The sequence below is a fragment of the Rhopilema esculentum genome, chromosome 3 (assembly GCF_057945365.1).
Source record: "Rhopilema esculentum isolate cy_ngs chromosome 3, ASM5794536v1, whole genome shotgun sequence".
Classification (NCBI taxonomy): Eukaryota; Metazoa; Cnidaria; class Scyphozoa; order Rhizostomeae; family Rhizostomatidae; genus Rhopilema; species Rhopilema esculentum.
In genome coordinates this window covers 6998382-7014988 of record NC_142817.1, presented here as the reverse complement: position 1 = coordinate 7014988, position 16607 = coordinate 6998382, and the positions used below count along the sequence as shown (strand labels likewise).

The 16607-nt window shown below is 34.4% G+C and overlaps 1 protein-coding gene across 1 annotated transcript in view; it reads left to right on the top strand.

The window, feature by feature from the left end:
• The first annotated feature begins 3908 nt into the window (after positions 1 to 3908).
• LOC135692409 (uncharacterized) overlaps positions 3909 to 16607 on the top strand; it is a 35704-nt gene continuing 23005 nt past the window's right edge. Inside the window, exons 1-17 of the mRNA XM_065210507.2 lie at positions 3909 to 4046; positions 4463 to 4519; positions 5184 to 5303; positions 6611 to 6829; positions 7196 to 7262; positions 8240 to 8319; positions 8924 to 9010; positions 9399 to 9457; positions 10748 to 10900; positions 11300 to 11362; positions 12103 to 12208; positions 12754 to 12840; positions 13689 to 13865; positions 14474 to 14527; positions 14904 to 15005; positions 15590 to 15718; positions 16173 to 16307. Of these exons, the coding sequence (XP_065066579.2) occupies positions 4002 to 4046; positions 4463 to 4519; positions 5184 to 5303; positions 6611 to 6829; positions 7196 to 7262; positions 8240 to 8319; positions 8924 to 9010; positions 9399 to 9457; positions 10748 to 10900; positions 11300 to 11362; positions 12103 to 12208; positions 12754 to 12840; positions 13689 to 13865; positions 14474 to 14527; positions 14904 to 15005; positions 15590 to 15718; positions 16173 to 16307 (1740 nt within the window). The 5' untranslated portion in view covers positions 3909 to 4001. The remainder of the gene's footprint in view (positions 4047 to 4462; positions 4520 to 5183; positions 5304 to 6610; positions 6830 to 7195; positions 7263 to 8239; positions 8320 to 8923; positions 9011 to 9398; positions 9458 to 10747; positions 10901 to 11299; positions 11363 to 12102; positions 12209 to 12753; positions 12841 to 13688; positions 13866 to 14473; positions 14528 to 14903; positions 15006 to 15589; positions 15719 to 16172; positions 16308 to 16607) is intronic.

Sequence of the window (16607 nt, the reverse complement as noted above, 5' to 3'; positions counted from 1 at the left end):
ATCAAATTAGATACCAGAACTTTTTGATTTTGAAAAAATGACATCATAGAGCATTATGAAAAAGATAGATCTGTTACAGGTTGGCCACATAAGTAAAGGCTTTCTTCTAACAAGTCGCTGTACTTTGGTTCTGGTTCTAAAATTTACGTAATTCAGTTTTCAATTTCATTGCTTCCATAACATCAAATACAATAATAACACCTACAAGTAATACTAGAAGATTACATTAATATAATCTTTTCAACTTACAATGATGTTGTAAAGGACACTGAGAATGGCCATTTGAACACTGAGGTGTAAGACACAAGGCGGTGTTTGTACAATAGGTTTCTTGTATCAGATTAAAATCTTCCATTAAAGTTTTTATTGATTACAATATTTCAGATTACAGTCCAAGTCTAATCTAGCATTTTAACAAAATTAATGGTCATTGGCCTTCAAACCTGGAAGCTAACATCTTTATAGTAGTTTACATACCAGGGTTACTTTATATTCAGCGTGCAGAAACTTTTGTGACCAAACACTTCAGACTAGCTTTAAACGCGTCTCGGAAAATTTCCTTGCAATCGTTTAAAACCCTTTACTATTTTTAGGCATACTTTTGTAGCGCTTGAATAATTTCATTTTGGAATGGAATTCATTGCTTTATGAGACCTCCTAGCCCTCGGGGCACTGGGGCAATTTTCCCCCTTGTCCCCTTCTCTCGGTGACTCTGGTCAGGACCAACTTAGATCTGACCCTTTTCAAGTTTTTGACTCTATGTTTGTAGAAATTTTGTCACGGAAATAATTTTCGGACATTGGGACAGCAAACGAAGTAGCAAATAGAAATATTCGATATTTGATTTGGTTTATGACGCAGGCTACAAATGCAGCTGCCATTTACTAGTATTTTGAAAACAGGAAACGCCAAAAGGGATACAAACTTTACAAGAGCCTCCAGCTCCGTAATAAAAAATCTACATCTCGAAGAACTTTTGACTGCAATCCTCCTTCGGAGCTAACTCAAAGCATTTGCTTGCTCACGCTTGTCTTATTAAAGCTTCATTTTGCGCAACGCTGGATTTTTCTGATGCTACAATTTCAAATATTATTTAATAAGGCAGTGACGTGGCAGTAACGTATTCCCAACATAATAGAGTTAAATGTTGGAGCATGATCTTATTTCTTGAAGGATTTCTTTAAAGAACTGGGCTCGCCTTTTTGCATTGTCGGTGTATTTTGTTCGAAGCTACGAAACATTCCCAAGTGTAGAAGAGTGTGGATCCCAGCATGCAAGGCGCACAATGCGCGCCAAAATCAATGCATTCGTAAATTTTAAACCATTTTCATAAGTCAAAGGTCGTTTGGATGTTCACAGAGAAAGATGGACTGTCGCTCACATTATAAAATACCGTGTTATCTACGAGTCTTAATGCCAAATTATGCTGAAGGCATTTGAAGTATACAGTCTGCAATAAATCTGTATTAACGATGAAACTTGTCGGTAAGTGATTTAGTACCTTGTACCAAATTGGCTTATTTCACAACCAACTTGTTGGAGTAATAGGTTTCGGATACTTGAATGATTACCAACTAACTTTCCTGATATAGAAAGCTTTCTGTCAATCATTTGAATTTTATATAGAAAAACCATTTGGCAACCTGTTTCTTAGGCAATTTCTCTGCTACATTAAAATATTTTTTGAAAAATTTCTTGTTTTAGATTCAATGCTAAATTAAGCATTTTTTGTTCATTCCCTTGTTGTGTTTGAATTGCTGGTTGCGGGCTTCGATAGACTTTCCACCACAAACATCAAATTAGCACTGTTTCAGTTAACCATATTACTTATTGTTATATTGATCAATAGATCCTTAGATCAATAAGGATTATTTTCATGCTGACATTAGACAAAATTTTGCCTAAAAATATCGCTTCTAGCCAATCTGAGAAGAAATAACCACACGATTAACCAAAATAAATAATGAGATGAACCAAAATAGTCACCGAGTTTATCGAAAATGGTGGAATGATTGATCCTAACTGATCACATTGTTTATTCAATGACTCAATGATATTGAACATTATAGAACTTTAGTGACATCATGATCGATTCAAAATGATCACACGATTGCCCTGAAATGATCACAAGGGTAATCCAAAGTGATCACGTGCTTATGCTGAAGTGATCACATGAGTGTCCTGAAGCGATCACATGGTCGATCCAAAGTGATCAGGTGCTTATGCTGAAGCGATCACATGATTGTCCTGAAGTGATCACATGGTGGATCCAAAGTGATCACATGTTTGTCCTGGAGTGATCACATGGTCGATGCAAATTGATCACATTGTTGATACAAAGCGCTAATGTCCTGGAGTGATCACATGGTCGATACAAATTGATCACATTTTTGATACAAAGCACACTTCTTGCGCTAATGTTTAGCCATGTAAATTCAATGAACATCTAAAAATATATTTTATAATTTCTCTATATGCTGCAACTTCTTGATTTCATCTGGGTATCTGGAGAATCACTTGGGAGAAAATTTTAGGCGCGCTACTAGAGAAAAGATAAAAACACTTGTTAGAAATTGGAGTGGATATAGTTTCTTCTTAAAGTACTCATTCATTTCAATTTTCATTCATTTCATTTCATTTCATTTCATTTCAAATGCTTAAGGAGGGTAGCCCTTCAGCAATGCTGATTTTCAAGGGGCCTTCCACTTGAAATACTTACAGAAAATCTTATAAAAAAACAAATTATTCTAATTAAAATTCACTGTTTACAATCTAAAATAAATCCTACTCGAAAGTTAATATCAAAAAGTCATGCTTTTAATGCAAATATATAATGTTAATATCAAAATGTGAGTTGATTAAATGCATTTTCTTGTTCGAAGCTCCTGTTTTCGAAAGAAACCACCATATTTTGTGATCGTTATACAAGTTCGACAGTTGTGCCTTGTTGTCGGAATTGGATGGTAATTGATATTTTGCCGCCCCTGTCTCCTGTAAAATGCAATACCCACCTCTTGAAGAGATAATGGTAATACAGTAAATTCTCGAAAAACATAATGACTGCCTTTATTTGATTAAAAAATTTTTTTTGAGAAGCTTATCCGCATTCATAAATTTATAAGGTCCATAAAACAGGAATCTTGAAGTAAGTTTGCATGCTAACCGAGGTCTATTTGTAATTGTAGACCGATAATTGGCAATTTTGAGCTAAAAGCCAAACTGAAAATTTTCAGTTTGGTAAATCTAAAGCTCTATTTTGTTTATCTTTGTAAAAAAATTTGTATCTGAGAGAAATTTGTATTGAAGATCTTATGGCTTTTACCCGAATATAAAGAAAGTACTTCTTGAAATGGAGCAGGGGCGACACCAAGAAATTCAAAGTTGGGTGGGGATAGCTTGAGTTGATAGCATTAATGCGATTTATCATGGCTATTATTTTATGGGCACTCGCTATACTAGCGATGTACGGGATGGGCCATTGAGATGTTGGAGACCATAGCTACTAGTTAGGTTAGACTTTCCCAAAGTCCATTTTTGTTAAATCTGAAAGGCATTCGTACTACTGCGAGGGCAAATCCAAACTACAAAGGAGATAATTTCGAATTGTATCAATATCAATGCTTAATTGAACTATGATTGAACCAGCAAAAATATGAAGGCAGAGTGTTTACATCTGGGCTGGTGCTTTGGCTTTTATGATGATGATGTAAAGATTATGGCGCAACTCGCCATTGCAAACAGTAGTTTCCACCGCCACCCTTATAATCAAAGTAAACAGGCAATATTTGAAAAAGGTGCACGTTTACTCCCCCAATGGGCCATTTCAAAACTCAATTTTGGTAGGTTTTATGACTCAAATTCTTGGAAAATTTCATTGGCAAATTCATGACCTCGTTATGAAAAGACGGTCAAAATGAATCCAAGTTGGAGATGCTAACGACTTGAATGCACTGTTGGATTTGGCTGCAGCTCCAGTTCATGGTATTGCCCAGAGTTCAACGATGTCGATGTTCCGAAAGTTTGCACGAGGAAAGGACTCAAGTCCGGTATGTGCTTTATTACTGAGTATGCTGATAAAATGACGAAGAGAAGCAAATTTGAAAACAACTTTTTTTGGAATCAAGGCCCATCAATGAGTAGTTAATTTGTCAATCGCACAGCCCAGTGATTAATACAAAATTTAATTGAGTTAGTTACTCAGATGGTAAAAAAGATGACTAGTTATGGATTATTAGTCACCCACACATTCTAGGTATTATTACAATATTTCATTAACATTGAACAAGTCAGAAAATAAAAAAAGTTAAGCGTATTTTGTATATGATATGAATTATTGAAATGTTTTAAAATATGCCCGAAGTGCAATACTTACGACGAAAGTGCTAGGAGAAACAGGACCAGACTGATATATCGTTGAGACTTTTGTTCATATGTATTTTCAAAAATATATGTTATCCTTTAGGCAAAGCCTGTTAACCAATCTCCTTCTAAAAAGGATGAAAAGCCACAAGATGCAGAGGTAAGGTCTTGAAATCAATGCCTTTTCTGTCCTTTAATTTTTAAGAGCAAGCTATGGTTTGATATGCATACACACTTTTTTATAAGAACCAGTAAATATAGGTTCAGGCTAACTGTTCTTGATTTTTTCAAAAATCTGAGAGGGTGTAAGCAGAACGATTGCTAGTTTTTTACTGAAGGGTGGTGTTCAGACCTCATTTGCAAGCAAAGTGAGCGAGACAACCTTCATTTGCCGACAGGATTGAATATTCACTGAAAAAGCACCCACACATGGCTAAAAATCCTCGTTTTTGAGATAAAACGTTGTTCAAATTGCATTTTACAGAAGCTCAGCCTCATCTTGTTCTTAATTTGTTCTTAACTTATGACCAATTATGAGGTTTGTGATTAGAATATATATATAAAAATGTCTAAATTGGAGATACCCAAGTTTGCAATTTCTATATTAATTTGATATCTAGCATTTCAAAATTTTTATAATCCCATTTTGATTATAAATATTTTCCTCTTTCTCAGCCTTCATGTTTTCAATGCGGTGTTCATGTTTTCAATGCCAAGAAAACCCATTCCCAAGCAGATATGGCTGTATTTGCTTAATTTTCTTTGTTAAAAACAAAGTTTAAAGATTGTGTAAAGAGGGTTACGTTTTTTGAAAAATTTTCTAGGGGTTTCTTTGCCCAATGTGTATGGCAAGATTGCCAGGCCCTGCAGAACTTCAAAGTCATTTTGAGAAAGTACACAGCGAAGGTGGTGGAAATGTTGCACAAATGCCTGATGAGCCTGAGGTAATTTTAAAATTTACATGTTATGAAAGATTGTTTTCTGATTATTCATAAATTTTCTAGATTTTCAATATTAGAATTTGTTATTCAAGGCATGCAATTGTTAATAACCCCCCCCCCCAAGTGGCTAACACATAAAATGTTTTGGTTAAAGAGCCCCTCAGTTTGAAGAACAAAGCAAGCCATATGCATCTACCAGGGTTTCAGTTTGCTCTCACTCCTTTTGATGCACCAGGAATTCCAGCCCTCCTGATTGTGGTAGCCCAACAGTAGATTCTGTATTTTGTAATATATTATTATTATATATTTATGTATAATGGGATATCAAGATGTTAAACAATGTGCTTCAGCTAGTGCTATTCAAAAATCGATAAAAGTTATAGCAGTTAGCAAGAATAACTCTTAAAGCACTCCACAACGAGTCTGCATCTAAATTTGGCCAAATCTTTGTGGCAGTGATCATAATGATGAAAAGGATTTTCATGTGTGGTTGTAATTTCAATTAAATAGAATTTGATATTCTTTTAATAGTATTTAGAAACATATCAGGTGTCATGTCAAATGTAAAGCTCATAGTCAAGTGTAGAGTTTGTGTATAGTTCTATGTCTAGTGTAACAAAGAAATTTGAAATTTAATGGATTTTCTGGCCCTCCTTAGAATGTCATATCTTCAAATTTTTCTCACTCTCAACCATGATAGTGGCCTTTACTACAACCCTGACCAATATAAGCATTTTCCCCCTCATTTTTAATGAACCTTTTCCCATCCTTCCCATGGTACGAAGGTTCTGATCTCCCCTGCCACTCAACACATCAATGTATCTGCCTGCTCAACTAATGATTACAAACACATCAACCCTCGTCATGTTCAAATTGTGATTCATTACATGAAAAGACCAACTTGGATATTTCAAAGAGCCCCCTTGTTAATCTTTTACCACTACATCCATAAATAGAATGTCCCTATAATGAAGATCCTTACTTGTTGAACGGATTTAAAGATTTAATTGAACTTGAGCAGTTCATGTTTTTATCATGTGACTGCATGCATATTTGGTCCTTCAAACTGCAGAGAGGTATATCTGTGCAACAGGATAGAAAAGAGAGAGCAGTCCACCAAACTTCCTAAATTATGATATATTGCTTCCTGTTTCTGTTTAATTTTGTTGTCTTGCAATAAAATCAGACTTGAAATTCATGATTGTAACCTGAATTTGTCTGCACCTTAAGCTTGAAACACTTATTCATTACTTGATATCTTATTTGATGAATTGATGCATTATCTTATAAGCAAATGGTTATTTTTGCAGCCCAATGTTGGCCAGCTAATCAACATTGCTGAGGATAATGTCGACTTAGGCCAAAAAGCGCAATTGCAGTTCAGCTCCTCAGATTCTACAGATGAAGTTGTGTTTTTACAACAAGAGATGACTGAGCTTGCAACTGCTATTAAAGAAGAGAAATGGTACTCTGGGCAATTAAAAGATGAATTGGATAGAGTTTCAAAAGAAAGAGACAGATTGGAAGAGGCCAGTAGCTACATTTTCTCATAAATTTTCTTGTTTTTAGTAAAAATGTATGATATATATTGCTGATGTCATATTTCTAAGAGAGTTTTTCATTTTGTGGACATTATGTGTTGGAATTTAGCAAACATGAAATTAGATGGAATCCCAGCCCTACAAAATGTTATCACAAAAAAATTTCTATTAGATTTTTTGACTCATTATGATGTATTATATGATGTACCTATGTATTGTACAAAAGAGAGTTTTTTTTAGAAAACAATGGTTTAATTGAGCAGACATTTTTTCTGTTTACATTGTGAAGATAATTGTCTTGAGGTATTTTATTTGCTTGTCCTATATTGATTATCATTTTCCACTTTGCTTTAGGAGAAAGAAATGTTTCAGCAAGAATATGATTCAAAACTCAGATCTGCTGAAGAGAGCTATTTGCAAGGTGAGCCTTAAGTTCTTTAAATTTTGACATCATTTGAATAATGTTATTGAGAATTTGCATATCAGTTGCTTCTTGCTAAAGTCCTTGTAGCTGTGTAGTCTACTTTGTTGTCTTTGTGTTTTTTTTATTCTTTCACCAGGCCCTATAAGATATCATTATTTTAATAATTTAGTTCATAACTTAAGTTTGTATATGTATGAATGAGAAGAACTAGAAGTCTTTAAATTGGGTAGAGAGCAAACAAATCTAAGATGTGGAGTATAAATACAACAGAAGATATATGCATAAAGAGTAAAGAAATTGAAGTACTTTGAAGCTTAGAATAAACAAGATGGGGGATTGAAAAAAGCAAAGGATATTGGGAAAACAAAAAGTATTGGCCAATTCCAGAATTCAATAGACAGCAGTAAAATTAAATAAGGGGTTTACCTTTCTGAAGGAAAAGTGTTGTCAAAAGTGACTGCAACAACAACTGAATGCATTTTAATTGGAATTTTTTGAGACAATTCAGGAGTTAGGGATCTGAGTGGCTGCTTTTTATTTATAAGAATTTGATTTTGCCTCTATCCTCTAGTTATAAGGCTATTCTAAAATAGATACTTCATTCTTATGTTTTCTTCCTTCTTGTACACAAATTACATTGGAAATAGATTAGAATGAAATTGATTGTCTTTTGAAGTGAGACATGCTTTACTTGCTTTCATAATTACAAAAGAAAGAATTACAAAAGCTAATATTTTTTGTGTCACCTTTAACAAGGGCCAACACTGGGTCAAATATTTAGGGGGCAAGCCTATTGTTTTAAAAAGATGATGTCACATTTTCCCATTGTTTTAGAACCAAAGACCATTGTCCTCCAAAGTATTGGGGGGGGGGGGGTGGGGGGTGACACACTTTAAACTTGCCACTGCCTTTAAACTGCAAACTATTATTTAAGCATACCCATATTCTGATATGCTTGTGGTTCACTTTTTCAGTTGCCAGTGAAAATGAAAAACTTAAAGATGAATTGAGATATGCTGACATCAAATCAATAAAAGAAAGGGACACTCGGCTGGTAACCAGAATTCCTTTCATGTTTTATGTTTTTTGATGTATGATTAGTACTTTTTAAGCAAACCACTCCTTTTCAATCAAAGGGAAACAAGTCTGATTTTTGATGTCATAGTTCTTGTGACAAGTACCAATGGCATTGTGGGTTATTACAATCAAGGTGTCTTTGGCATTTTTACAGGTTGTTCTACTGAAAAATTTATTTTAAGTTCTATTTCCTATAAAATGTTTTCGAAAAACCTTGTAAGGCCATGCTTAAATAAACATACTTTTTGAATTTTTATGCAACTACTATGCCACATTGTGCCCCACCGTGTTAAGACCTTGTCAAATCCTCTCCCCTTCCCGGTGAAGCTGAAGGCATCGTATTGCTTAATGCTTTAATGATTTTGGATTTACAGCAAAAAACAAATGAAAAGCTAAGCATTCAAATGGAATATCACCTTGTAAAACCGGATCTGTAAATTGATTCTTGCTTAAGCTTCTAGTGTAGTGGATTCAAGTTAGCTCTAGAGTAAAAGACAACTTTGTGGAAGTTGAAAAAGTTGTGACAAGCTTGTCTATAATTTATATGCCATAACATTATCCTACACTTCTTCAAATTCTAGAATGCAGATATAGAAGGTCTCAAGATGAGTTTGTCACAGGAAAAAGAAATGAGATCTGCCGTGGAAGAGGCAAATAAGCATATGATGGTATGTAAAAACAAGTTTTATTACCAAATATCTATGTATCTCATGTTTAAAGTCACTGCTTTTAGTTGAATTTGTCCATATCATTTCATCTTCTGGCAAACTTTTTTTGCAAATGACTTTCTTTGAGCTTTAGGGTAAGCTGGCTTATTTCTTCTCAAAAATACCTTATCAAATTTTGGGTGTAGCTTATTTTCATGAGTCATTTGTGTTGTAAAGTTGATTGATTCATTTTGGTTGACTGATTCATTTTGATTGATTGATTCATTTTGATTGACTGAGTCAAAAATCAATCAAGATTTTATTTTTTTATTTGATTAAGATTTTATATGTTTAATATGGCTCTACAAGAGCATCGAAACAATAAATTGTTTTTTCCATTTATTATTAGATGGAGATTGAAAGGAAAGACAAAGATATTGACGCTCTAAATGTAAAGTTGAAAGGAAGGTATTTATTATAACCATTGGAAAATACCATTTCTTAATAACCCTCAAAGTTTCCTTCGAAAACTAGGTAGTAGCGAATACAAAGTTATCCGCACAAAATTAATTTTTCTAGAAAAGCAAGTAATGTGAAAGGAGGTTGCCAAATGAGTAAAGACTGCTGCAAAATGATTTTTGACAAGCTAAGACTCTTTGATTTGGAACAAAGCACACATGTGAGTGTCTTGGGGATAGTGCAAACTAAAAGTTTTGGCGTTAAAGTGTTTGTCCATCACAGTGTAAGTCTAACTCTCCCTTAAATTGCTATATGAAGTCAATTCTCCTAACGTCAATGGCTGAGTAAATGAGTTAACGACATCAGTGCGAGTAAATAGTAAATACTTAGATGGCATAGAAAAGCAGGAAGTTCTAATGTTTTGTATTCAGTCTATTTTGTGCTCGATTAACAATCACTTGTCCGCTCAAGTCATTTCAACTGGTCTTTGTCATTTGAAATTTCACAAAAACCAAGGTTTATTTTGTTGTTACTAAATCACAGTAACAAGCAAACGAAAGGTAGGAGATTGATAAAATGAAACGATAAAATCAATAGATGTTCCAACTCGTTTAGTTAGTTATGGTAAAATCTCATCCTAATTTTTTTTGTTCAAACCTACTTCATAAACCCATCCCTGCTCAAAATTTTAGCAGCCGGAAGTAGCAGAAATTGCTGTAATGATTTTTGTAAGCCCTCCCCACGACATTTTATCTATATTTTAGGACGTGTCGGTAATTTGATGGGAAAAGGTTGCTTTTTGGTAATTTTACTGAAATTTAGATAAGGGAAATCTGAAAATAGCAAAATCAGAAAATTTTTAGCCCAAACAATCCCGTTTGAAAAATCTGGCTTTTTTAACCTAGAAGTTGCAGGAGGAAACCAAGGGAGATTTTGCCTTGCCATTTTGTTTCAAACATGTTTTTGGGCTAAAGATTGTGCTTCTGGTACTCTTTAAGGAGAGTAAATGATTGTTGCACCTGTTAAAATGCCTAAAACTGGCCATAAATATATACACGATTAATGTACCAAATTTAAAATTATAAATATTAAAATTGGTTAGATAATGTATTTGATAATATCAGCTATATTAAAGTTAACTCCGTTTTTCGATTTTATAAGTCAGATATGTTTGGCGTTTGGGAAAGTACCGTTTAAAGCTGAGAAAATTTTTTTCCACTCTCTAGTCGCTCCCCTTCAAGTCCAGTTTAGGTCTCATCACAATGCTTTGCTGTTTAACAAGGTCTTCTTCCGTTGTAGTCCATCAAATGACAGAGTTATTACCCTTGAAAACGAAATTAAATCATTGAGAGAGTCCTTTCAAAACTCTGAAAAACAGAATGAGAAGAATTCAGAAGAAGAAATCGTCAAGTGGAGAAAGAATGTTGATGAGCTAAAAGTTGAAATTGCCAGGTAGGTATTTTGTTCTATGAATATTTTTTTGAATATTTTAATCATTACGACACAACAGCAGCTTCAACGATGTCATTTTGTCGATTTTATCAAATCTTTAATTAAGTTCTCATAATTAACTTTGACTTGCAAATATTTGTACTGGAACGTCTAAGACCCTGCCATCAAGAGACCGGGTCCAAGCTGTCTTATGCGTAGCGTGTACTTACGTTAATAGACCATCCAGGGCCATTTCTAAGGTGTTAACTAGTCCCAAAGAAATCCCGTAAAAATGTACTTTATTTATCTAGGGTTTATAGGCCTTATACGAGTACTTGATTAATCCTGGGAAGGATTTGAGAAACCTACTATTCATTGAAGTTCTGTTTGTAAGATTTATAAGTTTTTATTTTTGTAAAGGCAAGAGATTTTGATAAAGGAACTTGAATTGGAAAAAGCTGCTAAAGGGGAGCAGGTCCAGACGTAAGTGGCATTTGAATACTTTTTTAAAGGATGAAGTTTAACTACAGTATACACTTAGTGAGCAAATGTATTGCACAGGCTGCGACAGAAATGGCCGCACCGCAGCAAAAAATTTTAGCAAACCAAAATTCAAGTGGCCATAGTTAGTTTCATTAAAGTTACAAGATGACATTTTAACTGGAATATGTTGGAAAATTTATCAAGGTTTGCTGGTGAAAATAGTAAATGCATGCATATTCTTGATTTTTGTCTATTTCTAAACAATATCGACCTGTGGCAAAAACACAAAAATTGAGCCATGATGATTGAAGTACCTGTAAAACATTTGCAATGAAAAGTTCATCTTTGCACAAATAATGCTGCAAAATGCTTTAACTTGTATATAAGTCGGATCAATCTAAAATGTGCCATTATCGAGCTTCCTGTCTCTAGCTTTTACAGCTTGGTATGTCACGGTATAATAAACTGTCTTATACCGGACATAGAGACTTTATTACTGGCCAATTTCGATTCACAACTGGCTATATTATTTTCCTTGACAAATCTATTGATCATCAATCATAACTTTGAAGAGTGTCTTACGAAAGACTTAAGTTTGTCCTAGCATGATGGCATTTTCAAAGCCATTTTAAAACTGTTTTTAAAGACATTGGAAGATATCTGTTGACGAAGGATTTTCTCAATTGCCATATCAGTTGATTATTGAAAATGATGATCCTTAAAGTTTTTCTTAATTTCAGGGTCCAAAACACCTTGAATGCGGCACTTGAAACGAGCAAACAGTCCCAACAACAGACGCAAGAAAAACAACAACAAATAATTGATTTGCAGCATGAAACCCGAGAGGTAAACGGAGTATTCTCAGTTAATTGCTAGAATTTGATATCATTAACAGAAATATGTTTGTAGGGAAATTTCATTGTGAAAGCATGGTTTGCCTGAAATTATGCAACGGTTTGAATTATGAATAGTTCCTGTCGATTGTATTCGCAGTTTGCTTTGTTGAACAAAAAGTTTAATTAATTTTTCCACATTAAAATTTAACTCCGCCAGGAAATTTCTTGACTTTGTAGAGAAATTTCATTGTAAAAGCATGGTTTGCCTGAAATTATGCAACGGTTTGAATTATGAACAGTTGCTGTCGATTGTATTCGCAGTTTGCTTTGTTGGACAAAAAGTTCAATGAATTTACCACATTAAAGTTTAACTCCGACGTTTAAATTTATTACTTTTGTACATTAAGGGAAATGAACAGTAGTTCTTGATATCCAAAATTTTTTAAATAAGTTACAATACTGCTCACTTTGGTATTCGTTATGGAACAGCTATTTTGTTTGTTTTAGACAAATGTTCCCCCCGATACATGCTGTATTTCCTGCTTTTCATTTTAGGCCCAAACGGCCCTTAAAGAAAAAGCTGCTTTTGTAGCTCACCTAGAGAAACAATTAGAAGACTCCAAAGTCTCCTTGGCGCTTGAGGTAGGGTGTTTCATAGCAATTTCTATATACAAATCAATTTAAGTGCTAGTCATTGTTTGAGAGGAATCGAGTTACCTATAAGTAATAAATAATTCAATTACGAGGACAGTGAAAATGGAAGACTTCATTTTGATAAGGCTGGGGTTTCATTTAGACAAGCCAAGGGTTAACCATCTCAATACTTACAAACAGGGGCAAATATTGGGGGGGGGGGCAAGCCTATTGTTTTAATAAGATGACGTCACATTTTCCATTGTTTTAGAACAAAATACCATTGTCCTCTAAAGTATTGGGGGGGGGGGGGGGGCGGTTGCCCTCCTCGCCCCCCCAAGTGTCTGCCACTGCTTACAAAATAAACCATCTCAATAGTTAATTGAAACTTTGATCTTTATGGAAGTGCGTTATTTTAAGAAAAAAATTAATCTTGGCCTAAATGACTCAAGGAAACCAATATTTTTTTATTTCTTTTGTAGCATCTAAACGAACCTTTAAATGTTTGTTGTATTGAGCCCTATAAGCCTGACATTTGCACAAAAAATGGTAGTAGAAAAAATTTTAAATGGCCATGAAAGAAGCAAACATTTAGAAACATTCCTAAGCTTTATGTCTGACACTATTCAATGTACATAACGTCAGGACATAGATCGAAAACTCTACGCTAGGAAATATATATACCCAGTTGTGGATCGAAATAGGCCAATCCAAAACGCGAGCTGTAAAGGTTGCCAAATCACTACCATTTGCCTATTAAAATATTTCCGATGACGTCAAAGAATATATTTTGAAATGGGTTCACTATAAGCCGTATCCTTCCTAAATTTTCACACTTTTAAACCTTAATTTGTCAGACTCAAGAGAAACATGAATTACAGCAGAAGAACAGAAATCTTCAAAATTCATTAGATGCCGGCTCACGTGATTCAAATGAAAAAGACGCCAAGTTAAAGGACCTAGAGAACATGTTGGTGAACAAGAAATCAGAACTGCAGCGACTTGAAAGTGAAAGGAGCGACCTTCTTGCAAAGGTATGTGTAAAAAGCTTGATATTATATACCTTTAAATCTTGCATCAGGCTAGATTCGCAAGTCATTAATTTTTGTGTTTTGTTTATAATCTTAGATGTTGGGTTGTGATTTAAACCCCGTATATATTAGAAAAGAAATTTTGTCTTATTTCCTTGCATCTTATAACGTAAGGATCGGTTTTCTAGAAAAAATATAGATTTGTTTGAGAAAAAGGGGGCTATTGCGTCGTGCTTAAAGCTTTACATGTAAAATAGGCTGTTGTTTTTAGGTTGCTGGAAATTATTGTGTTTGATTGGAACCTTTCTCATATGCTTTCTTCTTTCGAGAACCACCTGGAGCTTCTAGTTTTTTGTCATGTATGATTTCTATTTGATATTTTGAAAGGTCCTAAATTTTTTCTCGCAAATTGTTATTCTCAGTTCTGCTTTAATGCAACTCAAGTTGCAATATAGTTTTCGATATTTTATAATCGGCAATGGAAAAATCTGAAAGCTTTTTTGTATTTTTCTTATTTTTTTACTTGCATGGCATAACGCACATGTTTAGAAAGTTTCATTGACTTTGTTTATGCTAATGATTTTTACCTCCTTTTGTCCTTTTCATTATAGATTGAAGCAGGAGAGGGCGTTGAAACAGCAATCAACCAGTTAAGACAGGAAAAGGTTGGTTCTTGCCATCATTTTGCTACTTTCATCTAAGAATCCTTTTGAATTTATCAGCGAAAGGTTCTCTGTGATGTCATGGTTGAAATCTCTTTTGATCGGTAAAGACATATTTTTCGCAAAGAAGTATAGCATATAGTTGTCTGCCTTCTTTGTTTTGGAAGGCTGGGCTCGGAAAGTTAAATTTACCCAGGGCTTCTGAACTATTTAATTTGGTAATTGCAAAGCATCAAGACCATTGTCACAAAGTCAATTATCGAATCCTGCCATACAATTATTTTGCCTTTTGTCAAGTAGTATTCTGATCTAAAAATTTTGAACCCCTTATTCATTCGAAGTTGTTCATTACAGTTGATAAATGTATTTTCTTTATAAGGAAAAGTTACTTGAAAATATCTCGAAATCTGAGAATGAAATGGCAGAACAAGGAAGAAAGTATACTACTGAAATCGATATTTTGAGAGGAGATAAGTCAAAGGTATTTTTCCTTGGTTTCTGATGGTGTCAGATTTTAGAAACCTGTGTGTGAAACTAGACTGAAGAAATCTAAACCTTTGCTTCTTGGATATCTGGATAATGTAAGGGTCACCTATTGAAACGCTCGTTGCATTGTAATGATGTAAGAGAAACGTTCATTCAACGTAATTTCATGATGGCCAAAAATTTAAAGAATTTATCTAATAACTTAAGCATAAAATGAACGGTCTCGCAGTTCCCTTGTAATTCAATCAGTACTCGAGAAAAAGGGAAGGTTTTGATTGAAGAGTATGCATCTCAACTATAGGTTGTTCAGCATTTCTATATATATTATCTGTTATTTATCAACTCTACATATGCTGAATGATTTCAGCTAATCTATGATTCTTTAACTCTGAAAAAACGAAATTTTGCAGCACAAGCATTTAAACATCCTTTTTTAAATGCAGGAAAGGAAATTTTTACATTAAAGTTTTTTGGTTTTTTGTTAGTTGCTTATCAATTTGTTATTGGTTGTTAGTGACTGAGGTATTTCAAATTTCATGAGATATTTCAAGATTATAACATTTCGATGTCAAATTTCAGTTAAAGGAAGATGTTGAAGGGCTGAGTGACCGTAATAAAGCCCTGGAGAAGCAACTGAGTGCCGTTGAAGGGGATTTGGCGGTGAAGCAAAAGTCGATAGAAGAGCTGAAGCAGGAATTACGAGACAAGGTGTGAGAAACGCATTTCCATTATAAGAAAACCTGCATGTTAGATTGCGGAGACTATTTCAAGACCAGAAAGAGGGTTTTTCGATAAACTATTCTGACCCTGTTAACATCATCACCCAACCATAGATTTTCCATTTTCATTCCCATTCCCACCTTCTCGAATATGTACGGTTCCATCACAGCTTAAATACCGCAAATCCTCGAATTGCCCCCCCCCCCTCAAACCCCTCCTCGAATAAGCCCCCACCCTAGAACTACAAATTGTCAATAAGCCTTCCCTCGAATAAGCCCCCACTGCTACCGTAAATTCTAGAATGGGACCCCTCAGTTTGGTGATTTTTGCCATCTGAGGTTGCCTATGACGTTTTATTGAATTACCACAACAATTTCATACTTTTGGTAGTATTCAATGCAAACATCAATTTTATATTTTTCAAGTTTTTATTTCGTCATAGGCCGGCGAAATACACCAGATCGAGCTGAAAAGCTCACAGGAGAAGGCATCGTTTGAGGAGCAGGTTCAGCAGTTAGGACAGTCATTGAGCGAAAAATCGAATCAAATAACAGTTCTTGAGCAAAAGTTGGCAAAGGTTTGTATGATCTATATGCTATGTTTGTTCTCAATTTTCAAACCCCGCCACACTTTCCAGTATATTTTTTATATATGGCTGTATCAATTTTTTTGATATTGAATTTTGGCGATATAACTTGAAAGAATATTGTAATAAAATCCCAAATTTGAAAAGTGAATTAGAAATTGTTATAAATTCATTGTGACATTTTTTGGTTCTAGAATTTAGGAAGCAATCACGAAGAACAGTTCTTAGATTTTTCCCTTGACCTATCAACCGATTTGCACCTGGTTTAGCCCATTTTGCACCTGGTTTAGC